Raw genomic sequence first — 20732 nt, forward strand, 5'->3', positions numbered from 1 at the left:
TTGAGAAAATAAAAAAGAAATGTAAGCCAAAAATAAGCAAAAGAAAAGAAATAATAAAGGTAAGACAGAAATCTATGATATAGACAGAAGACACAAATTACCAAACCTGCAATGAAACACGGATATCACTACTGAAGCTACAGATGTGAAAAGATAATAAGGGACTACCTATGTACAACATTACGCTAGTAAATTCAACAACTTAAATAAAATGGATAAATTATGTAAAAATACAACTCATCAAACACAAGATGAAATATAAAATCTGAGGAGCTCCATATCTATTAAGAACATAATATTGGTTGGTGAATAATATCAAGCATTTACCAATCATATAGAAATTCTGTCAGAAAATAGAGAATAGAAAAATGTTCCCTAACTTGTTTCGTGAAGGCAGTATAATATTTATACCAAAGACAAAGACATTACAAGAAAGACAATTAGACTAATATCCTTCAAACTCAAAGAGTTAGAACTCCTTAACAACACAAAAAGCATTTGATAAAACTCGAGACCATTTATGAAAACACAGAAGCAACATCCTAAGCCTGACTAATGGCTGACCATCTATACAAAGCCTATAGTTAGCATTTTATTTGATGGTGAAACACTAAAAAACACTTGCCCCCAAGAATGGAAAAAGTCACAGAGGACCACTCTCATTACTATTCAACACTGTACAAAAGGCCCTAGCCAGTGCAATAAAAAAAGAAAAAAAATTAAAAGACTAAAAATGGAAAGAAGTAAAACTATTTTTATTCACAGATGACATAATTACTTATGTAGAAAATCCCAAGATATCACCAAACCTACCAGTGAATTTAGTTTCATAATATACACGGGTGGGCAGAGGTAGGTTATAGTTGTGAGTATACAAAACAAGTTTATTCTTGTATCATTATTATTATATTATTTCCATATAAACTGTACACATACTTCTGCCCACCTCGTATATAAATATTTATATAATATTAAAATATATTATAAATATAATATTAAAAATCAATTCTATTACTGAATACAGAAGCAAACAAATGGAAAATTAATATTTTAAAATAATTCCACATACCATAGTGTCAGAAAACATGAAGTGCTTAGGAATGAATTTAACAAAACTAAAAAACATTGAAAGAAATAAAAAAAATCTTAAAAGAAGGAAGCTGTGTGTTTTTTATATTCATGGCTTGCAAGTTTCAATATTATTAGGATGTCAATTGTTTGAATTGATCCAAATCATAGTCCCAGCAAAGATTTTTTAGAATTACAAACTGACTAGCTGATTAAAAATTTAATGTAATAATGCAAAGGTCAAACAATCCTGAAACAGAAGTATAAAGCTGGTGGCTTTATATGACCTTATTTCAAGTCTTGCTATAATCTAGTATTGGCATAATGATAAAAAAAGAGATAAATTGAACAAAATAGAGCCCAGAAATGGTCCCACACTTACAAAGCCATTTAGTTTTCTACAGATACCAAAGCAACTCAACAGGAATAAACTTTTCAAAAAACAATTGTATATTCATATGGAATGAGGGGAAGAGAACCTCAAATTCTATATCATATCACAAACTAAATTTAATCATAGGCTAGAAAGTAAAACTAAAACTATATAAGCTTTTAAACAGAGAAATACCGTCACAATCAGAGGGTCGATAAAGATTTATTCAGCCAGACACAAAAAATAATAGTTATAAAAGGAAAAATTTGCAAATTAGATTTCATCAAAGTTAAAAATCTCTGTTCATCTTAGGTTGAATAACCACAATCAAGCACATTAAAATAAGCTTTCGTAGTCCTTTCTGTGCTTAAACTGAATTTACAGTTATCAACAAACATAAAGAATGTCTGTTCCTGTAATCAATGGAATTTTGTTTGTTTTAAAAACTTTTGGTTGAAATATAATAAACATAGAGAAAAGCACTGAACAGTTAAGTGCACAGCTCAGTGAGTTTTCACATATTAAACCCATATAATCAAACTCAGAGTAAGAGCAAGGAAACAGAACATTACTAGCATTCTGAAAACTACCTTGTCTTTACTTTTTGCCATTCCCTGTTGCCTCCAAAAGTAATTACTATCATGACTTCTAATAGCACTATCATAGTTCAATGAATTTTAATTCTTTAAAACTGATTAGATTATATAGACTAGCAGATGTTAAAGAACTGACAGTTAATGTACAGAGATTTTGCCTCAGGATTCAAAAGTTTAAAAAATTCATCAATTAAATAAAATACTATTTCCAATCTGGTATACCTTTGGTTAAGAATGCCCTCCATCCCATCCCAGTCTTCCTGCATGTTAGTAATTCTTACATGTCCTCCAAAACTAGAACCTTCCTTGGCTCTTTAGGTTAGGGGTATACTCTTCCATTCTCTATACGCTTCTGTCATAGTCCTTGGCACACTGTTATTATTATAAGATTTATTAGTCTCTTCCCTTATCAGCATATTATTACTTATGGCCATGGAGCTGTTCTGTTTCTTTACTTCTACCTACTCTACTTTCTGTCATTATGATACACAACAAATGACTGCTAGTTAAAACCCCTATGGTATAGAATCTGTTAAATGAGCAAAATTATTTAAATTAATATTAATTCAAAAAATTTATATTAAAGCCAGAAAAGACAAATTTGGCCCTATTGTTTTACAATACTAAAAACTAAGGTAAAAATCTCATGGGCGTAATACTCAGTTTATTGTACAAATAACTATTTAGTAATGGATTAACATAAAGAATATCTTTCTTGGAAATTAAAATGAGATTCTAATACTATGTGGGAAGCTGTGCTTCCAAAAGAAAAAGGAATATATTTTTACATACTCAAATAAGTAGACATACACAGTAAAAATCAAATAACACAATCTCATTTTAAGTTCATATAAATAACAATCTCATTAAACTTGAAATATTAATTTTATATGACTATACCATTTTTATTACACTAGATGAAATAATAAGAACTGAACCCTTAATTATTTAGTGACATTTACTGGGAAAATACACATTTATATAAACAGCTGAGATTGATTTAATCCCAGTAAAATGAAGTTGTACGGTATTTTTGTTAGATCTACATGTCACCTTTACCTCTCTTTTAAAAAGCGAATATATTTTTTATAGATAGTTGATATGAAAATATTAATTTTCAATTAATGTGCATATGTGAAAAACACAATTCAGAGACTTACATAACTGACTCTGTAAGTCAGTTGGTAATAATGATGATGTTAAAAAGAGCTTCACTTACTGCTATTTCTCTACATGCCGACATAGAGATCCCGGTTCCTTCTATTTGTTTTAAAGCATAGTCTTTATCATCTTTCCTGTAAAAAAACAAAGTTATTTTAATATACAGGTAAATATAAATTTATGTACATTTTTAATAAAATAAAATATAAATAAATATAATCCTATATTTAATATATATTTGATACCTCTCACATATATTCACAATGTCACAGAGGAAAAACTTTTTATACAATCTAATCCAATCCCATTATTTTATGGGATTAAAAGGAATAAGATTGTCCAAGGCTACACAGTTACTTAGAGAAGACAGTGGAGTTTCTGACTTCCAGTAATAGGTTCTTTCCACTCTAGTATGTACAATACACACACACACATAAAATAAAATTTGCTTTCTAAAACCCATTCACATATTAATGGATAAAAAAAAAAAAGAAATGCATCATTAAAGTACAAAATGGTTATAATTTAAAACATGGCATAGTCCTCACTTCCCCAGACACCTTCAAAGAGATTCACACAACATGTACATATTAAGCACTTACTATGTAATCCAGAACTGACTAGATACTGGAATACAACAGAGTTCCTTCTTTTAAGCTTTCTATGTCTACTGGACTAGATAAAAACTAATCTACCACAATTTAAAAAAATGGTAAGTACTATGATAGGGCCACAGAGAGTGTGTAAGTTAAGAGGGGAAACAATGTGAAGGATTATGAGGTAAAAGATAAGCATTTAAGGAAAAAAGAAACATATAATGAACAACTGAAATGAAGGCAGGGGATATAACTAGGAATCAGAACATAAAAGTCTTTTTACTCTAAGAACAACAGGAAGCACTTCATTAAAGAATTTTTAACAAGAGAATATTAATTTTATTTTATTAGGGGAAAATATCTTCAACTGTCTTTTGAATGCTTACGGGGAGTGAAAGACAAATACCATATGATCTCACCTATAAGTCGAACCTAAGTAACAAAATAAACAAGCACCAAAAATATAAGCAGCAACATTGAAAGAAAAAAGAAACTGACAGTAACAAGAGGGAAGGAGGGAGGGGGTAACAAGGAAAAGAAGGGGAAGGGTCAAATCAAGGAACACGTATAAAGGGCCCATGGACAAAGCCAAAGTGGGGAAGGATTGAGGGTGGGAGGTGGGGGTGGCTGGGGCAGGGGAAAGTGGTGGTGGGAAAATGGAGACAAATGTATTTGAACAATAAAAAAAATTATAAAAAAATTTAACAAAAGAAAGGAGGCAGAGAGACCAATTAAAAGTAAACAGGATTAAAATTTCTCAGGTGAGGGGTAATGGTGGCTACTACAGAATGGTGGTTGCTATAGACAGTACATAGGACAGATGTAAAGTAAAACCAGTAGTACTTGGTGATTAAATATTGGAGAAAAGAAAGAAGGAAGAGTCAAAGAAAATCATTTCTGCCTTGGATTATAGGTTATTGACAACATTATGCACTGGAATAAGAAACACAGCAGGAAGAAATGGGAAGATAATCATTCCATTTTGTGTAAGTTGAATTTGGGACACCTATGTGAGGATGGCAAGCTGAATAAACACATCTAAAGCTCAAGAGAAAGCCGAAGACACCAATTTATTGTAATCAGCATATACACAGTAATCCAAGACATGAGAGTAGATGAGATGAGACCAAAGAGAAGGACCAGCAAGAAAAAGATTTTCAAAAGGAGCAGAAAGAAGCCCTGGCTAGGTGGCTGAGTTGGCTGGAATGTCATCCCGTGCACCAAAAGACTGTCGGTTCAATCCTTGGTAGGGGCGCATACAAGAGGCAACCAATTGATATTTCCCTCCTTGCCCCCCTACTCCTTACTCTAAAAAAAAAATCAATAAACATATCTTCAGATGAGGATTTAAGAAAGAGGGACAGAAAGAAAGTAGTATCAAAAGCTGCAGTGATGTCTAATAAAAGGCGGACTAAGAAGAGGCCACTGAATTTAGCAATGATGAAGTCATTACTGGATCGTGGATGAGGCTAAAATTGTTGCAGTGACATAGTGGCAGAATCTATAGTGCAGAAGACTAAGGAATGAATGGGGCATAAGTAAATTGAGACAATAAATGTAGATAATTCTTTGAATGAGAGAAAATAATGCAACAGCTGGAATAATATATGAAGTTAAAGAATGACCTTTTTTTTTTTTAAGATGGAAGAAACTTGAGTATGTTAAGGACTAAAAGGAAGAACCCAGAGGAGAAAAAGCTGTCCATGCAGGAAAGAAAAAAATTAAGAGAAGAAAGACTGAAACACTGAGGAGAAATTAAGATTCACTACAAGAAAGAAATATTTCCATCATAATGGAAGAGAGATGACAGAGGAAAGGATAGATACAGGTGCAAAACAGTTTGTTCAGAAGTGGAAAACTGGGAGAGTTCTCGTTTTAATGGTTTTCAGGTTTTTTGATGTTGGAAATGAGGTCACAGACTAAAAGAAAGACAGGGATGATATATAGATCTGAATAGAGTGAATGAGCAAATAAATAACTCCTTATAAAATCAATTCATTTCACTTCATTTAATACTTTATTATTTTAAATGATTATTCAAACCTACATGGCTTTATCTTTGTTTTTACAACATGCTTTACACCTGAACCTTACTTGGGAAAACAAATCACAACTATATTATTTTTCTGGAAAAGATTTTTTTTCAAGACAATCAGTTTTTAATACACTTTCTAATAAAGCACCATTGGCATTTGTATTAAAAATACAGTAACAATATCTATATTTGATGTTCACTAAGTCTGAATGAGTTCTGAAAGACTTAAAGAATTTAAAGAGGGTGGCACAAAAGTAAAACAAAATTGGGATCAAAATAAAAGTCTACTAGACACTTTCACAGACGTGGTATTAATTTTAACCAGATGGTTAACCCAGGGATAAAACAGATTCTTGTTTTATCTTTTTAGAGCCCTCTATAGAGAAAGTGGTGGAAAAGGAAATCAATTAAACCAAAGATTTACTCATTTACTTCTTTAATAACTCCAACTTTCTCTCATTTAAAAATGGCCAAATTGCTATTTGAAAATTTCTTCTCAATGAACTAAAAAAATCTAATCTGCAATCAGTCCTCCCCCCATCCCAACTAATTACATGTTTTATATTTTATAAAAATAAGTTACCAGAAAGAAAGGTAATAGAAAAATATAAAATACTTTAAAAAGATGTTTGATTATCCAAAGGCAATCTCCATTTAAATATCACCCAGCACTATTGCCACCAAAATACAGTAGTGCTTTGTGGTTTACAAAGCACATTTATTTATCTATCCATCCACATACTCATTTTTTAGTAAAAAAGCATAGTGGAGATGAAAAAAATTTGTTCCCTAGTTTCTGTAATGATCCTGTAGTCAGATTATATAAATAAATAACTGCACCACTGTGTTCTAAATACTATAAATAGAAGGGCTGATCAACTATTCCTTGAAGGGTTGAAGCAAGATGAAAGAAAGCTTCAGAAAGAGTCTACTTAAGCAGAGATTCTTAAGACTACAGAAGTTTGTTAGAAAAGGAGGGAGGGGGTAGGGAGAAAAATCAGTTAATACAAGACATCCCAGGAAGTGGGAAAAGCATGAACAAAAAAACAAAAACAAAAACAGTGAGTTTGCCATGCTCAAAGAATAGCCAAGAGTAGCAGTAGCAGTTTATTACTGAAACATGCGGACAGCCCTGAGGATTAATGAAATTTTAGAAACAGGCAGGGGTAATATGGGAGGGGGTCTTTCATGCCAGCTGTCTCCAAAAAGGAGTGAAGGGAGTGTACAAAACAAATGAGTACAACAAGAAAATATCACATTAAAAAAAAAAAAAAAGATGAGAGAAAGCATGTTATGTAAGAAACCAAAAAGACGATGGACCCCGTGATGAACATCTGAAGGATTGGATAAAAAAAGATGAAGGGATTAATATGTATTACAGATTGGCAGTTACAAAATAGGGCATGTAAAGTACAGCATACAGAATATAGTCAATAACATTGTAATAATTATATATGGTGCCAGGTGGGTGCTGGAATTATCAGGGAACAGTTTGTAAAGTATATGATTGTCTAACCACACCTGAAACTAATACAATATATTGACTGTAAATTGTAATTGAAAAATAAAATGTAAATTAAAAAAGAAGTTACTGAAGTTTCATAATAATATAACTTTTTGTCTTTTATTTTTATCTACTGCTATATCTCTAGTCTCTAGCTTGGCATGTGGTAGGGTACTCAATAATTTTTTTTTTTTTTAAAGAAAGAAAATATAAAATGGCTATAGAGGAATGGCTAAAAACCAAGTCGTGTTTTGGTAAAATAGAGTACTGGACAAACGTATCAAATTTCACATCTCTCCAAAAAACCTACTAAAACTAAGATAAAGGGAATTTTTTAAAAACATAAAGATGAAAAATGGGAGAGAAGATAGCATAAAAATTTGGAAACTAGAAAGTAAGTGGACAAACAGTAGCTAATGATTAAGAGAATTAAAAAAAACTAAAAAATTGACAGTGAAGAGAGAGGAAAACCAATTAGATTTACACAGCAAAAGCCTTCAAAAGCGGAGAAATGTTGAGTATGAACTAACTCTGGAACTAGAATTGGCCAGATGAAAAGATAAAGATGTAGAGATATCCTAGAAAACGGAACAATAAAACAAAATAAATGTGAAAGAAAAAATAGAAAAATTAGAAAATCAGTTCATGAAACCCAATATTCAAATAATGAGGAATTCCAGAAAAAAAGAACAGAGAAAGAAGACATAAAGTAACTCAAAGAAACTTCTCAAACTGAAGAGGAGGATTTGGAAAACTGGAAGAGTCGAAAAAGTTCCCAATACAAATGGATGAAAATAGACCCACACAATATTTAGACATTTCAGAAAAGTGCAGACAAGCAGATTTTTACAAGCTCCCAGTGGGGCGGTAACAGGCATATTACATAGCCACGAGGAAAAAGAAAATCCTGTCATTTGTGTCAACATGAATGGACCTTGAGAGCGTTATGTGAGGTGAAATAAATCATATAGAAAGACAAGTACTATATATCACTGATGTATGTAATCTAAAAAAAAAAGAAAGCCAAACTTGTAAAACAGAGATTGGTGGTTACCACAGGCTGGGGCATGGAAGAACTGGGGAAATATTGTTTAAGGGTATAAACTTGCCTTTAGTTGATAAATAAGTCCTGAAAATTTAATGTACAGCATAGCATAAACAACAATACTATATTATAAACTTCAAAGTTGCTAAATGACAGTATCTTAAATGTTCCCACCATAAACACACAAGAAAATAATCACGTGACATGATAGAGATGTTAGCCAACAGTGCGATGGTAATCATACTGCAATATATAAATTTATCAAGCTGATACACTGTACACCTTATACTTGCACATTATGTCAATTGTATCTCGATAAAAATAATTTTAAAAAGAGAAAGGATCAGGAATCAGGATGCCTTTGTACTTCTCAACAGTACTTTTGGAAGCCGGAATTTCTAAACTAGCTCTGCTCTGTATACAATCATGAAATATTGATTCCATTGTCAACAGCTGTAGTGTGGAGTTTAAGCTCTGTGTAAGAGTCTGTTCTGGAGGATTACATGGTCAGCTGCTACAACAGGACACGTTACGGAATAGTCAGCCAAATCAAGGAACATGCACCAGAATGTAAATTAGTGCACTGCTTCCTTCATGGAAAATGTCATTCTTTAGTGGGTAAAAAACAGCTCAATTAGTGCTCAGTTATGTAGTAAAAACTGTAAATTACATAAAGGCTAAAGTGTTAAATTTAAGATTTAATTATCTTTATTGTGCGATAATTTGGAAGATCATAAGCAACTGTTACTGTATGAGGAGATACAATAGTTTGAGGGGAAAAGGTCTGTGAAAATGCTGGATTATAGAAGGAAATCTCAGTGATTATGCAAGATAACAAACCAGTCTGGACCCGATGCTATAACAATGTGAACTGAACAGCCTAACTTATTTTAGTGTGATACCTTTGGTATTTTTAATGATGTTAATATCTTGAACTAGGAAAAAGAAGTCTTAAATATATTACAGGACTTTAATAAATTTTAACTCATTTTTAATAAAATGTATTTATTCTATAAGATTAAAGGTCCTAATAACTATTGTTTTTATTGCTGCATTTTCAAGTATTGCCTGGAACTATTTCAGACCTTCAGATACCATGACTAAGGTTCATGTATTATATTATTTAAAATTCTTCTTAATTTTGCTATTTGTGAATTAGGTCCCAAAGTCAAAATAATAAAACTGACAAGAAGTCTTTAACACCTAAAATATCTTTTAATTTCCTACCATAAAAACTCTGTTCTCTCCAAATTCATTTATATGACAAATCAAAAAATTCAGTCTTTATACATCAGGTAAATGCAAATAAAATGCATTAGTGTATGTATATTCAGTGATTGTATACTTTAAGAAGTAGCAGACTCATGTTCATATACAAAAACTGACACAATAACTGTTTTAAATTGATTTTTGGTTCTAGGTGTTAATATTCCTGTCAATCAGGTACAGGTATAGTACAGTTGATGGTAAAATCAAAAGGCCATGCAGGTTTGTTCAAGTTCTCACTGTTCACACTATGTTCTAACTCCCTGAGTAATCACTGACTGAATCCTTATAAATTAATTTTGCGCTATACTTCAATAGAAGAGCCATTCTCTTCTATTCCAATAATTCTGGTTAACACAGTAATTTTCCTGAACTGTTTCACCTTCTCTCTGATAGAAAAAACTTTCTTTCTTGTTAGATAACCAGCTCAAAACGCTCTTAGATTAGGTGACTATTTTTGAAGCATCATTAGGAGAAGACTGCACTTGAACCCATGGAAATGACCTTGCCTCATTCTGTTAAGAATTAAAACAGCAGTGAAACTCCTTGGATCCACAGCTCTCAATTACAGTGACACAATACATCATCAAATTACTGGAAGACTCTTCCAGCCAGAGACCTCAAACCAAAGATTCCTAGGAATCCTCCAGAAGATGATTTAAGAGAATGACAAACCTTCTCCCAAATACCATCAAATCAAGCAGCACGATCAAGCTTCCACTCAGGTGCCATGGACAAGATCTAAATGGCCAGAACCAACGATTATCATGCTTTAATCTGCATCCTCTTATTTTTTCCCCAAACTTTTCTCTTCCTTTTCTGCTGGTTTAAACTTCTGAATTATTAACAGACACCTGTTATCTCTAAAAACGATACACAGAATACTGTTCTTTGCATCCCCTAGTCACTCCCTGTATAAGTCCAATACCTGGTTACAATTTGCTCATGAGTTCACTAAAATATGTTGAGATTATAGCCACTTTCTTTTAGTTGCAACTCAGCTCACTCTAGTTCTGGGCAATTACACTCAACTTCCAAGAAACTCTTTAAACAGTAAACTAAAAATAGTAAATAGGACAGACAGCCCCTTTGATGTCAAACCTAGGAAAGTTTCTGTCTACACCAAAACCACACTTGAGACCTTGGCTCTTGCCTTTAGAAGAAGATTAAAACTCTGTTACCAATCTCTCGCCATTTGTCAGTGTTACAGCGCTTAAATATGATCTCTACAGTTTTAAGTGTACACAGCCACTTTTCTTCAGATGATTCAATCACTAACCTTACAACAACAAAAAGTACGCATAAGAACTGACTTCGGTTCAACAATAGACGAGGTTTTCTGAATAGTCTCCTGATCAATGGAATTCTGGCAACACTGAAGATCTGGATTTCATAGAACAATAATCCCGAATGGCTGAACCTGGCCAAAAAGAGGGACTGAGAAATGGAAAATAAGCCCCATTGATAATCAGATTATAATATCCCTAACAGATGAGTAGAAAGGCTAAGAGAAAGGAAAATAGGGAATAAAGTTTTTCCCAAGGCCATACCACAGCTACAAAATGACTAATTTTTTTTCCCCCCGAGTACAGTATTCTTACCAAGGAGCCCCAGCTCTGCTTCATTCCTCCTACTCTTGAACAGAATGCTAACATAATTCACCAAACTGACCTCACTTTATGGCAATATCCAATCCAGACTACTTTCCTACTCTTTCCTTAGAATCATTCAGCCCAAGCTTATACCTTATGGAGCCCCTACCCATTTCCTCTTACTAAAGACACCTCACAGTGCCTAGGTAGGTGTGTTCTCCCTTTACAATAGGCTAATAAACTTTGATTATAGGTACATTCATGGTGGCCTTTATCATTAAACCCAGGCTTAATTGTCTAGGCTTTGTTTTTCCATTTCTAGAGCACAGGCAGAGTAGATTTAGTAAAGTTCTTAAGAACCCTAGGATTTTCAGAATGGCAAATGAGCGTAAGCTTCAACTTAAGGTCACCAGCTGCAATAGCCCCTAATAACAGAGCAGCCCAGCCTTTGAGGCTTTGAAGCCAGACACTGATTTCTCTTCTCTAGCTATGAAAGTCCTAGATGGCACCTTCTTCCATATAAGGCTGTTTTGTCTACATTGAAAATCTAATCATCTTAGTTGGATCTTCTGGATCACTTGCTGAAGCTTCTACATCAGCACACGCAGCTCTATGTTATAAAGATGACTTCTTTCCTTAAACCTCACAAACCAGCCTCGGCTAGTTTCAAACTTTTCTTCTGCAGCTTCCTCACCTCTCTCAGCCTTCATAGAATTTAAGACAGGGTCTAGCTCTGGTTTAGGTTTTGGTTTAAGAGAATATTGTGGCTGGCTGGAGGTGTCCAGACCACTAAAATTTTTTCCGTATCAGCAATAAGACTGTTTCACTTTCTTATCATTGGTGTGTTCAATGGAATAGAACTTTTAATTTCCTTCAGGAACTTTTCCTTTGCATTCATAACTTGGCTAACTGGTGCTTTCAGCCTAATTCAGCTTTTGAAATGACTTTTTCATTAAGCTTAATCACTTCTAGCTTTTGATCTAAAGTGAGAGACGAGATACGTGACTCTTCCTTTCACTTAAAACACTTAAAATCCATTTCAGGGTTATTAATTAGCCTAATTTCAATATTGCTGTGTCTCAGGGAATAGGATGGCTTGAGGGAAGAGAGAGAGAGAGGGGAGAGAGAGAGAGAGAGAGAGATGGAACAGCCAGTCAGTACTGGCTGCTCACGCGTGCACGCTCTACCCGCCCCCCCCCACCAGTCAGGACACACACATTTGTTAAGTTTGTCATCTGTCAGTGTGGTTCATGGTGCTCCAAAAGAACTAAAATAGTACCATCAAAGATCACTGATTACAGATCACCATAGCAAATATAATAATAATTTTAAAAAGTTCAAAATACTGCAAGAAATACCAAAGCATGACAGAGACAAGAGAGCAAATGCTGTTGGAACAATGACATCAATAGACATGTTCAACTTAAGGTTGCCACAAACCTTCAGTTTGTAAAAAACAAAAAACAAACAAACACAGTAGTAGTCATAACACATTCATTTTTCATATAACTGCCCCAACAGTATCTGTGAAGGGCAATAAAACAAAGTGCCATAAAAACAAAGTATGCCTCTATTCGATGAATAAACAAAGAGCACTGAGACACCTTAAAACAAAAGACAACCTGAAGTTTCAAGTTTAAATTGCAGCATTCACAGACTTGTGATCTTTTAATTATATGAAAATAAAAAACCAGCAAAGTGAAAAAATTCAAATTATGTACAAAAACTATGCTTCAAAGCCAAGAGAAAAAGCACAATGATTATTAGAACTAGACTAATCCCAAATATAAAGGTATTGGAAAAATTTCTAAACAGCTCACAAATTTAGATTATCCTTAACAAACCCTTAATATTTCCAATACATTAGATAAGCTTAGCTAGTAGTAGTACTAAATTGATCTTTTATACTGTTAAAGTAAATTATCCTAAATGAAAACTGTCTTACAAAACAATAGGCTGTATTTTGTAAAACAGTCTGTATCATATAACATGTCAGCTGCCACAATTTTTGTAATTAAATACCTGTACAATTGTTTTTGAGTCAACATCAGGAAAAAAGATCGATTGTGAGAAGGCAGTTATAATGAAAAGTGAATGTGTTATGACTACAGGGCAGGTACTGCAATGCCAAATTTTCCCATAGCATACATCACTGCACTTACAAGACTTAGCTTGGTGACTCTATGGATAACTTTTGTCTCTACTCCTACTATTATAAACTATCTCAAGATTAAAGCACATACATACACCTTATAAACCTGATATCTAAGAACGAGAAAGCCTACATGAAAATCAATTCCATAATTTTATTATCTATCTTGAATTGAAAACAGTGATCTAGATATGAAACAGACCTACAAAGAACTACAAATATATAAGCTATTACATTCTAGTCACTCAGTTCTCTAAACCATATGCCACAGCTACATACTTAGCAGTATTCTAATATTTGGTTTCTTTAAGTTGAATTAAAAGCAATGTATTTAAACTGATGATGTTTAAAGAAACTTGGAAATGGCCTTTGGCTTGTATTTCCTAATTATTATTTTTCAGAATAAACCTATACTAAAAATATGTGTAGGAAGTCTTAGATAAAATTACTTCATAAGACAGCTCCAAAATAAAATGTGAAAGAAAAAAATTAAATAAATAGAAAACTATCTGGTGAATAAGAGGTTAGAATGATGGACACCTATGGTGGATTAGAAAATTAACACCTGCAAAAGCTCTCAGACATATTTTCCCTAAACTTCAAACTCTAGACTACAAAAGAAGGTTGAAGTAAAAGAACGGAAGAGTCCAGAGGGATCTACTTCCAAGCTTAGATGTTCCAAATCATTGCCCTATGCCCACTTTCACCTCCAGCCCTGCTCATCAGATCCTCACAACTTGTGGTTCACCATTTACCAACCTGGAAATTATTTTATTTTTCTCCTTTATTTCACCTATCTTGTCAGTTAGCAGAAACTGTTCTCCAACCAAACTGCAACCCCTTGGGCATACCATTCCCATTTCTGAATTATAACAGCAGGTAACTCAATGGTTCCATACCCCCTCGTCACTCCACTGAGTATTCTTGGCTCCTTTATCAAACATTAGTCAGACATTGGTCATATATTAGTATATATGAGGGTTTGTGTCTGGGCCATCAATTCTATTCTGTCTTTGCATATATTTTTATGCCAGTACCATACAGTTTTGATTACTATAAATTTGCAGTATAGTTTGAAACCAGAGAGCACGATGCCTCCAGCTTTGTTGTTCTCAGAGCTGCATTGCTATTTGGGGTCTTCTGAGATTCCATACAAATTTCAGGATTGTTTGTTTTATTTCTGTAAAAAAAATGCCACTGTAATTTTGATAGGAATTGCACTGAATCTATAGATGACTTTGGGTAGTAGGACACTTTAACATTACTAACTCTTTCAATTCTTGATTTGGAAAGACCTATTTGTGTCTTTAACTTCTTTTTATTAAAGTTTTAAGGGTACAGATCTTTTACCTCCTTGGTTAAATTAATTCCAAAGTATTTTATTGTTTTAGATCTATTTTAAATGAAATTGCTTTAATTTCTTTTTCAGATACTTTGTAGTTAGTGTATAAAAATGCAATTGATTTTTGTGTGTTGATTTTAAATCCTGCAAATTTACTGAATCTGTTGATTAATTTTAAATGTTTTTGTACAGTCTTTAAGATTTTATACATATAAGGTCATATCATCTGCAAACAAAAACAACGTTACTTCTTTCTGAATTGGATGCCTTTTATTTATTTTTATCTCCTAATTACCCTGGCTAGGACTTCCAGTACTGTGTTGAATAGGAGTGATGAGAATGGACACTCTAATCTTAGAGAAAAAGCTTTTACCTTTTCAGCATTTAGTATGATGCTATTTGAAGGGGACACACACACAAAAAATCTGGAATTTATTTATTAAAAAAATGTGTATTTATTCTTACATGTTTAAATTTCAGTCACCTTCAAAGTACTCTCCATTTGATGCAATAAATACCTATAGAGATTTTTTTCCACTGCTCAAAATAGTTTTGAACTTACCAATTCTGATGACTTTTAGTGATTCTGCCTTTTTTTTTTTTTTTTTGTTTCACCTCTTCCACATCAGCAAAACGTTTCCCTTTGAAGACTTTTTTTCATCCAGAGAAACAAAAAAAATTCCTTGCGGTGAGATCAGGTGAATAGGGGTCGGGCACAGGGGTCATGCTGTTTTTAAGTCAAACACTGCTCAACATTCAGCCCAGTGTGGGCAAGTGCACTCATAAATCACTCATCATGAAATGAGTAAACACAGTGAAAGAATCTTCAAAAAAAATTCACTGAAGCTGAACACAGCCTCTCACAACAAGGTCAGCTGGTACACTGATACAGATGGGTTCCTAGGACACTTATCTAGCAGGGGAAGGCCTGTATTACGAAAGGCTCGCCCTCCACAACACAAGTCCACTTTTTTAGGGGTTGTATTTTAGGGATTGTACTATATGTCATATACAGCCTTGCAGTGTCCCTCTGGCTTTGTATCGGTGTAATTCTAGCCTCGGAAAATGAGTTTAGGAGTGTTCTCTACTCTTTAATTTTTTTTGAAAGAGTTTGAGGATTGGTATTAACTCTTTAAATTCACTAGGAAAGCAACCAGTCCTATGCTCTCCTTTGTTGGGAGGCCTTTGATTATTTAATCAATCTCCATACTTGTTCTGGTCTGTTCAGATTTTCTATTTCTTCATAATTCAATCTTGACAGATTTCTAGGAATTTATCCATTTCTTCCAAGTTACCAAATTTGTTGAGATGTAACTGTTCATAATAGTTTCTTAAGATGATATGTATTTCTTTGGTATCAGTTGTAATGTCTCCTCTTGACAATGGATAAAGTACTTCTCATATCATATCACTCTAACCTTGCTTCTGATGTCACATTTCTTTCTCTGTCATTTATATCTCCCCTCTTCCACTTTTAGGATCTTTGTGATTACATTGGGCCCACTCAGATAATCGTCCTATTTTAAGGTCAACTGATTATAAATCTTTCATCAGCAACTTTAGTTCTCCTTTGCCATGTGACAACATACTCAAGGTTCCAGGGGTTAAGACACTGACCTCTTTCATAGACCATTATTCTCCCTCCCACAGAAGGGTACACAAGGAGTTTTAATTTTGTAATGTTTTATCCCTTAAGTAGAGGATAAAAATATTCATAATTTTTTTTATTATGTTTCTTTATATGCCTCGAATATGTTTAAAAGCACTTGATGGGAGATTTTCTTCCAAGGCAAGTTTTTCAAACTTTAATAGAACCCTAAAATTTAATGAGATCACTCAGGAGCAAAGGAGTAAAAGGTGGGAAGTATTGAAGTATCAAAGCCATCGCCCTGCTTCAACCTAAACATCCTCTTTTTATTGCCTTTAAATATTCGACAAAACATTTCATTGGAAAAGAAAATAAACATTCCAATTATTCAAACAAAAAAGGCTGAAAATAAACATTCCAATTATTCAAACAAAAAAGGCAGCAATCTTATTGCAAACTACAATAAGACTATAAGAAACATTATAACAAAATAAAATTAATTTATATGGTACAAATAGTAGATAATTAACAAGCTAACTCAGGATTTAATGCTAGTCAAGAGTTATGTTTAGTCCTAGAAGAAAGCTGAATGATGCCTTTGATAGCCTTGCAGCGTTAAAGAGATAAAACTTAATAGTACAAGGACCACTAAAGTCAGGGAGGAAGAAGGAAAGGGTACTAGGAAATACCTATGCACTTTTGGTTGAGAGTCCAAAGAAAAGTACTCTAAAAATAACATGAATGAGAAGCATACTGATTATTAGGGATACTGAAACTCAGTTTCAAATATCAAACCCTGAAAGCAGATTAATGTAATCCCACACTGTTAGCTCTTTCAGGCGCCACTAAAGTGCTAATTGCTGGAAGAGAAAATCTCCTAGGTATAAAGTTACTTCTAAAGCAAAATTTCAAACACAATATCTAAAATATAATAAAAATAACCAGGCACATTAGGAGATAAGACAATGAACAGAAACTACAAACAATAGAAATCGACTCATAAAAACTCCAGATAGCCTATACAGTTTTTAGCATATAATTTTCAAGATGATAAAAGACTGAGAATTCTGACAGTCTCAAAGCCCAAGAATAGGATACAACAAATTACTGGGGAGAAAAATATGCCAAAACTGAAAAGATAGCTGCATTTAACAACACATGGATGGGTTTAGAAGCAGAGGTGCACAGCAGTAGGGATTATTAATGAACTAGAAGAGATCAGAGGAATATATTCAAAATAAAGAATGAAGTGACAAAATGATGAAAACCATGAAGAAGAGGATATGAGACATAGGTAAGACTGATGAGAAGGACTAACATACATATAATTGGATCCCATCAAGCGAGAATAGAAAGAGATGAGAGAGAGCACAACCAATATTTAAAGACACAATGGCTGAGAATTTTCTAAAACTAATGACAGCAAATTACAAATACAAGAAGCATTATGAATCATAGCAGCATACATAACAAGGGTGTTTTTTAGGTAGAAAGAAAATGATTGAAAAAGAGAGCACAAGAATGTAGACACATTACATACAAAGGAACGGTTAATTGAACTAACAGCTGATTTCTTAACAAAATCAACAGAAAACAAAAGAGTAAGGGGGTCTTTTGCCTTTTCAGAATATTAGTAGTATCTCAGGGTGGGGGAGGGGCAGTATTTATGAGGCTTTTGGGATCTAGTTCAATGGAGGTCTTTCACTGCAGTGGCATGATTGGGATAAGGCAGAGATAACAGTAATATAATGGCAACAGGCAAGAGTTTCAAATGGAGTCTAAAAGAGCAGAGTTTTTGATAAGCTTAGTTGAGGGATGTATTGTCCTGGGAAAGGGGTTATGAGAAGTTTGTTTTTTGGATAAATGTATTTTGGGGACATTCCTGAAACAAACAAGATCATTTGTAACTTCATCTTCCTAGGCAAGAGTCCCTGGAGTAGTAAAGCCATATTAAGTCAAATACTAAAGCCATGTTAATGTAGTCAATGTGTGGTTTTGGATAGTTTTGATTTGGTTCTCAGTCCCTTTCCCACCCCCCACCCCCAATCCTGCCTCGCATTACCATCTAGGAACATGATCAGACCAAATCTTTGTAACTACATGAGGTTTCATGACGAAATAACAAGCTCGGGGAGGGTCCAAGGGTCAGTTGAACCTTTGTAAAAATCAGAGTTTCTTACAAAGAAACTGTGCAGCAGCATTTAATACTCTGGAGTTTACACACTTAAAGCACTACAACAAATATTCTAAGAAAAGGATTACAAATGGAGTCTGCAGTATACTTAAAAAGTTTTTAATTTTTTAAGTTGTACTTGACGTACAATATTATATTACTTTCAGGTGTACAACATAGTGATTCAACATTTATATACTTTTGAGGTTATAACCACAGTAAGTCTAGTAACCATCTGTTAGCATACATAGTTATTATGTTAATGACTATATTTCCTATGCTTTACATTACATCCCCGTGACTTATTCTATAACTTGAAGTTTGCATTCTTAATCCCCTTTCTCCTTTTCTGCCCACCCCCTACATCACTGCCCCTGGCAACCATCAGTTTGTTCTCCGTATATATCTATGAGTTTGTTTCATTTTCTTTGTTCATTTGTTTTGTTGTTAGATTCTGCATATATGTGGACTTACACAGTATTTGACTTTCTCTGACTTATGTTGCTTAGCATAATACTCTCTAGGTCTATCCTGCAGCCTGCTTCTAAGCCAGGATCCAGGAGTGCCAAAACTATGCTAAGAAAATAGATCCCACTTTATTTAAAGAGCCTGCAAAACCAAATGTGGGGTTATTGGCAAAATTATCAATTCTGTGATTATTTTCTTTGCTTCACCAGTCTTTTTAGTAATAGTAAAGATCCCAGAAAGGATTGAAGGGTTGTAAGCATGACATCTCCCCCTATACCAGATCAATATTATATCTAAAGTATCTCTTTCCTGAACTACTACCTGTTTACACAGACTCTTGGATGAAGAATTCTTTTGGTCGTGTTTGCACTGTCTAGTTCCACTACTATTCTCTGAACCTTGGTATGTAAAATTCTTCTTACTTAATGAGCCTCTTGTAAAGCTGGAAGTGTAGAAGCTTGATGTGAGAATGAAACAATTCAGAATCCCTTTAAGTGGTTGGGGACTTAGATTCTCAGACTGTTTCCAAGTGAGGAAACTGATGGGCCAAAATGGATTCTGGGAGACATCAGGAATTATCCTGAAAAGAGTCATCAGTTTACAAAGGTTACATACCAATCCCTGACTAGTTGGCAGGTAGTAGCCAATAGACTTTTATGCCACAAATTTAGTATCAGTCTTTAGGAGCCACCTGATTATCTTTTGGGGCAAAATACCCCTGTTGGAGTTGTCTTAAGAGTACTGTAACACTTCAATGTCACCTATCAAGAGTGATCTAGTGCCAGGTAATGAAATTTGTAGTGTCAGTATCATAAGGTAGCTCTAAAGCAGAAGAGCTTGGGGTTGGATTTAAGTAATCTGTCTTCATTGCAAGGTCTGTGAAAGGGAAACAGGCTCCATATATATTATCTATTCTCTAGTCCAAGGCCTATTTCTGTTAGAGTTAAGTTACAAAATCCACCTCCTATGAAAGAACCCTGTGTACTGTTTTGGTAGAGACAGCAATCTTCTTTCCTACTAACTATATGAGAGATGGCCTTTTGTGGGGCTTGCTATTCAGAAAATTATTTAACATTTGAGTCCAGTTACCCAGAAAACAAATTGATTCATTATAAGGAATTGAAAGCTGGCTGACTCCAAGAGGAAAATGGGTATAAACCCAATAGTCAGTGCTAGAGACTGAATGTTTGTGTCCCCCATAAGATTCATAGCTTGAAACTAATCTCAATGTGTTGGAAGTGGGTCCTTTGGGAGGGCAAGCACTCATGAATGGGATTAGTGCCCGTATAAAAGCAACTCCAGAGAGTTCTCTTGCCCTTGCTACCATGTGAAGACACAGCAACAAGACAGCTGTTTATGGATCAGGCCCTCAGCAAACACTGAGTCTGTCACTATCTTCATCTTGGACTTCCCAGCCTCCAGTACTGAGAGAAATTTCTGTTTTTTATAAGCCACACAACTTACGCTATTTTTGTTACAGTGACCTGAATGGACTAAGGCTTTCAAGCTTGATTGTATGTTTTAGTCAAATCATGGGTAAATATTATCCAGGCTCATATCAGGGAGTGACTAAAAATGAAAAGAACAATTTTCAGAATTAGAGGCCTTTTAAATAACATAAAGGTAACCTTAACAGCAAAAGAGCAAAGAAGATAGCTAGGGAAACAACAGGCTAACAGAGATTAAAGCATGACAATACTAGTGGTGTTCTGGAGGTCTTCAGTTGGGGCACTCTCCTTCCAAAGACTTTCTGATACTAGAAGGTTCCTAAGA

General features: G+C 34.0%; 1 protein-coding gene across 3 annotated transcripts in view; it reads right to left on the reverse strand.

Moving 5' to 3' along the window:
• Positions 1 to 20732, reverse strand: part of CDK8 (cyclin dependent kinase 8) — a 132083-nt gene that overhangs the window by 68632 nt on the left and 42719 nt on the right. For all 3 annotated transcript variants that reach the window (XM_054577149.1, XM_054577148.1, XM_054577150.1), the window contains exon 2: positions 3257 to 3332. In XM_054577149.1, coding sequence (XP_054433124.1) covers positions 3257 to 3332 — 76 coding nt within the window. The remainder of the gene's footprint in view (positions 1 to 3256; positions 3333 to 20732) is intronic.

Source organism: Pteronotus mesoamericanus, unplaced genomic scaffold, assembly GCF_021234165.1.
Source record: "Pteronotus mesoamericanus isolate MK-2021 breed Mesoamerican mustached bat unplaced genomic scaffold, CSHL_Meso_final contig_41, whole genome shotgun sequence".
Taxonomy (NCBI): domain Eukaryota; kingdom Metazoa; phylum Chordata; class Mammalia; order Chiroptera; family Mormoopidae; genus Pteronotus; species Pteronotus mesoamericanus.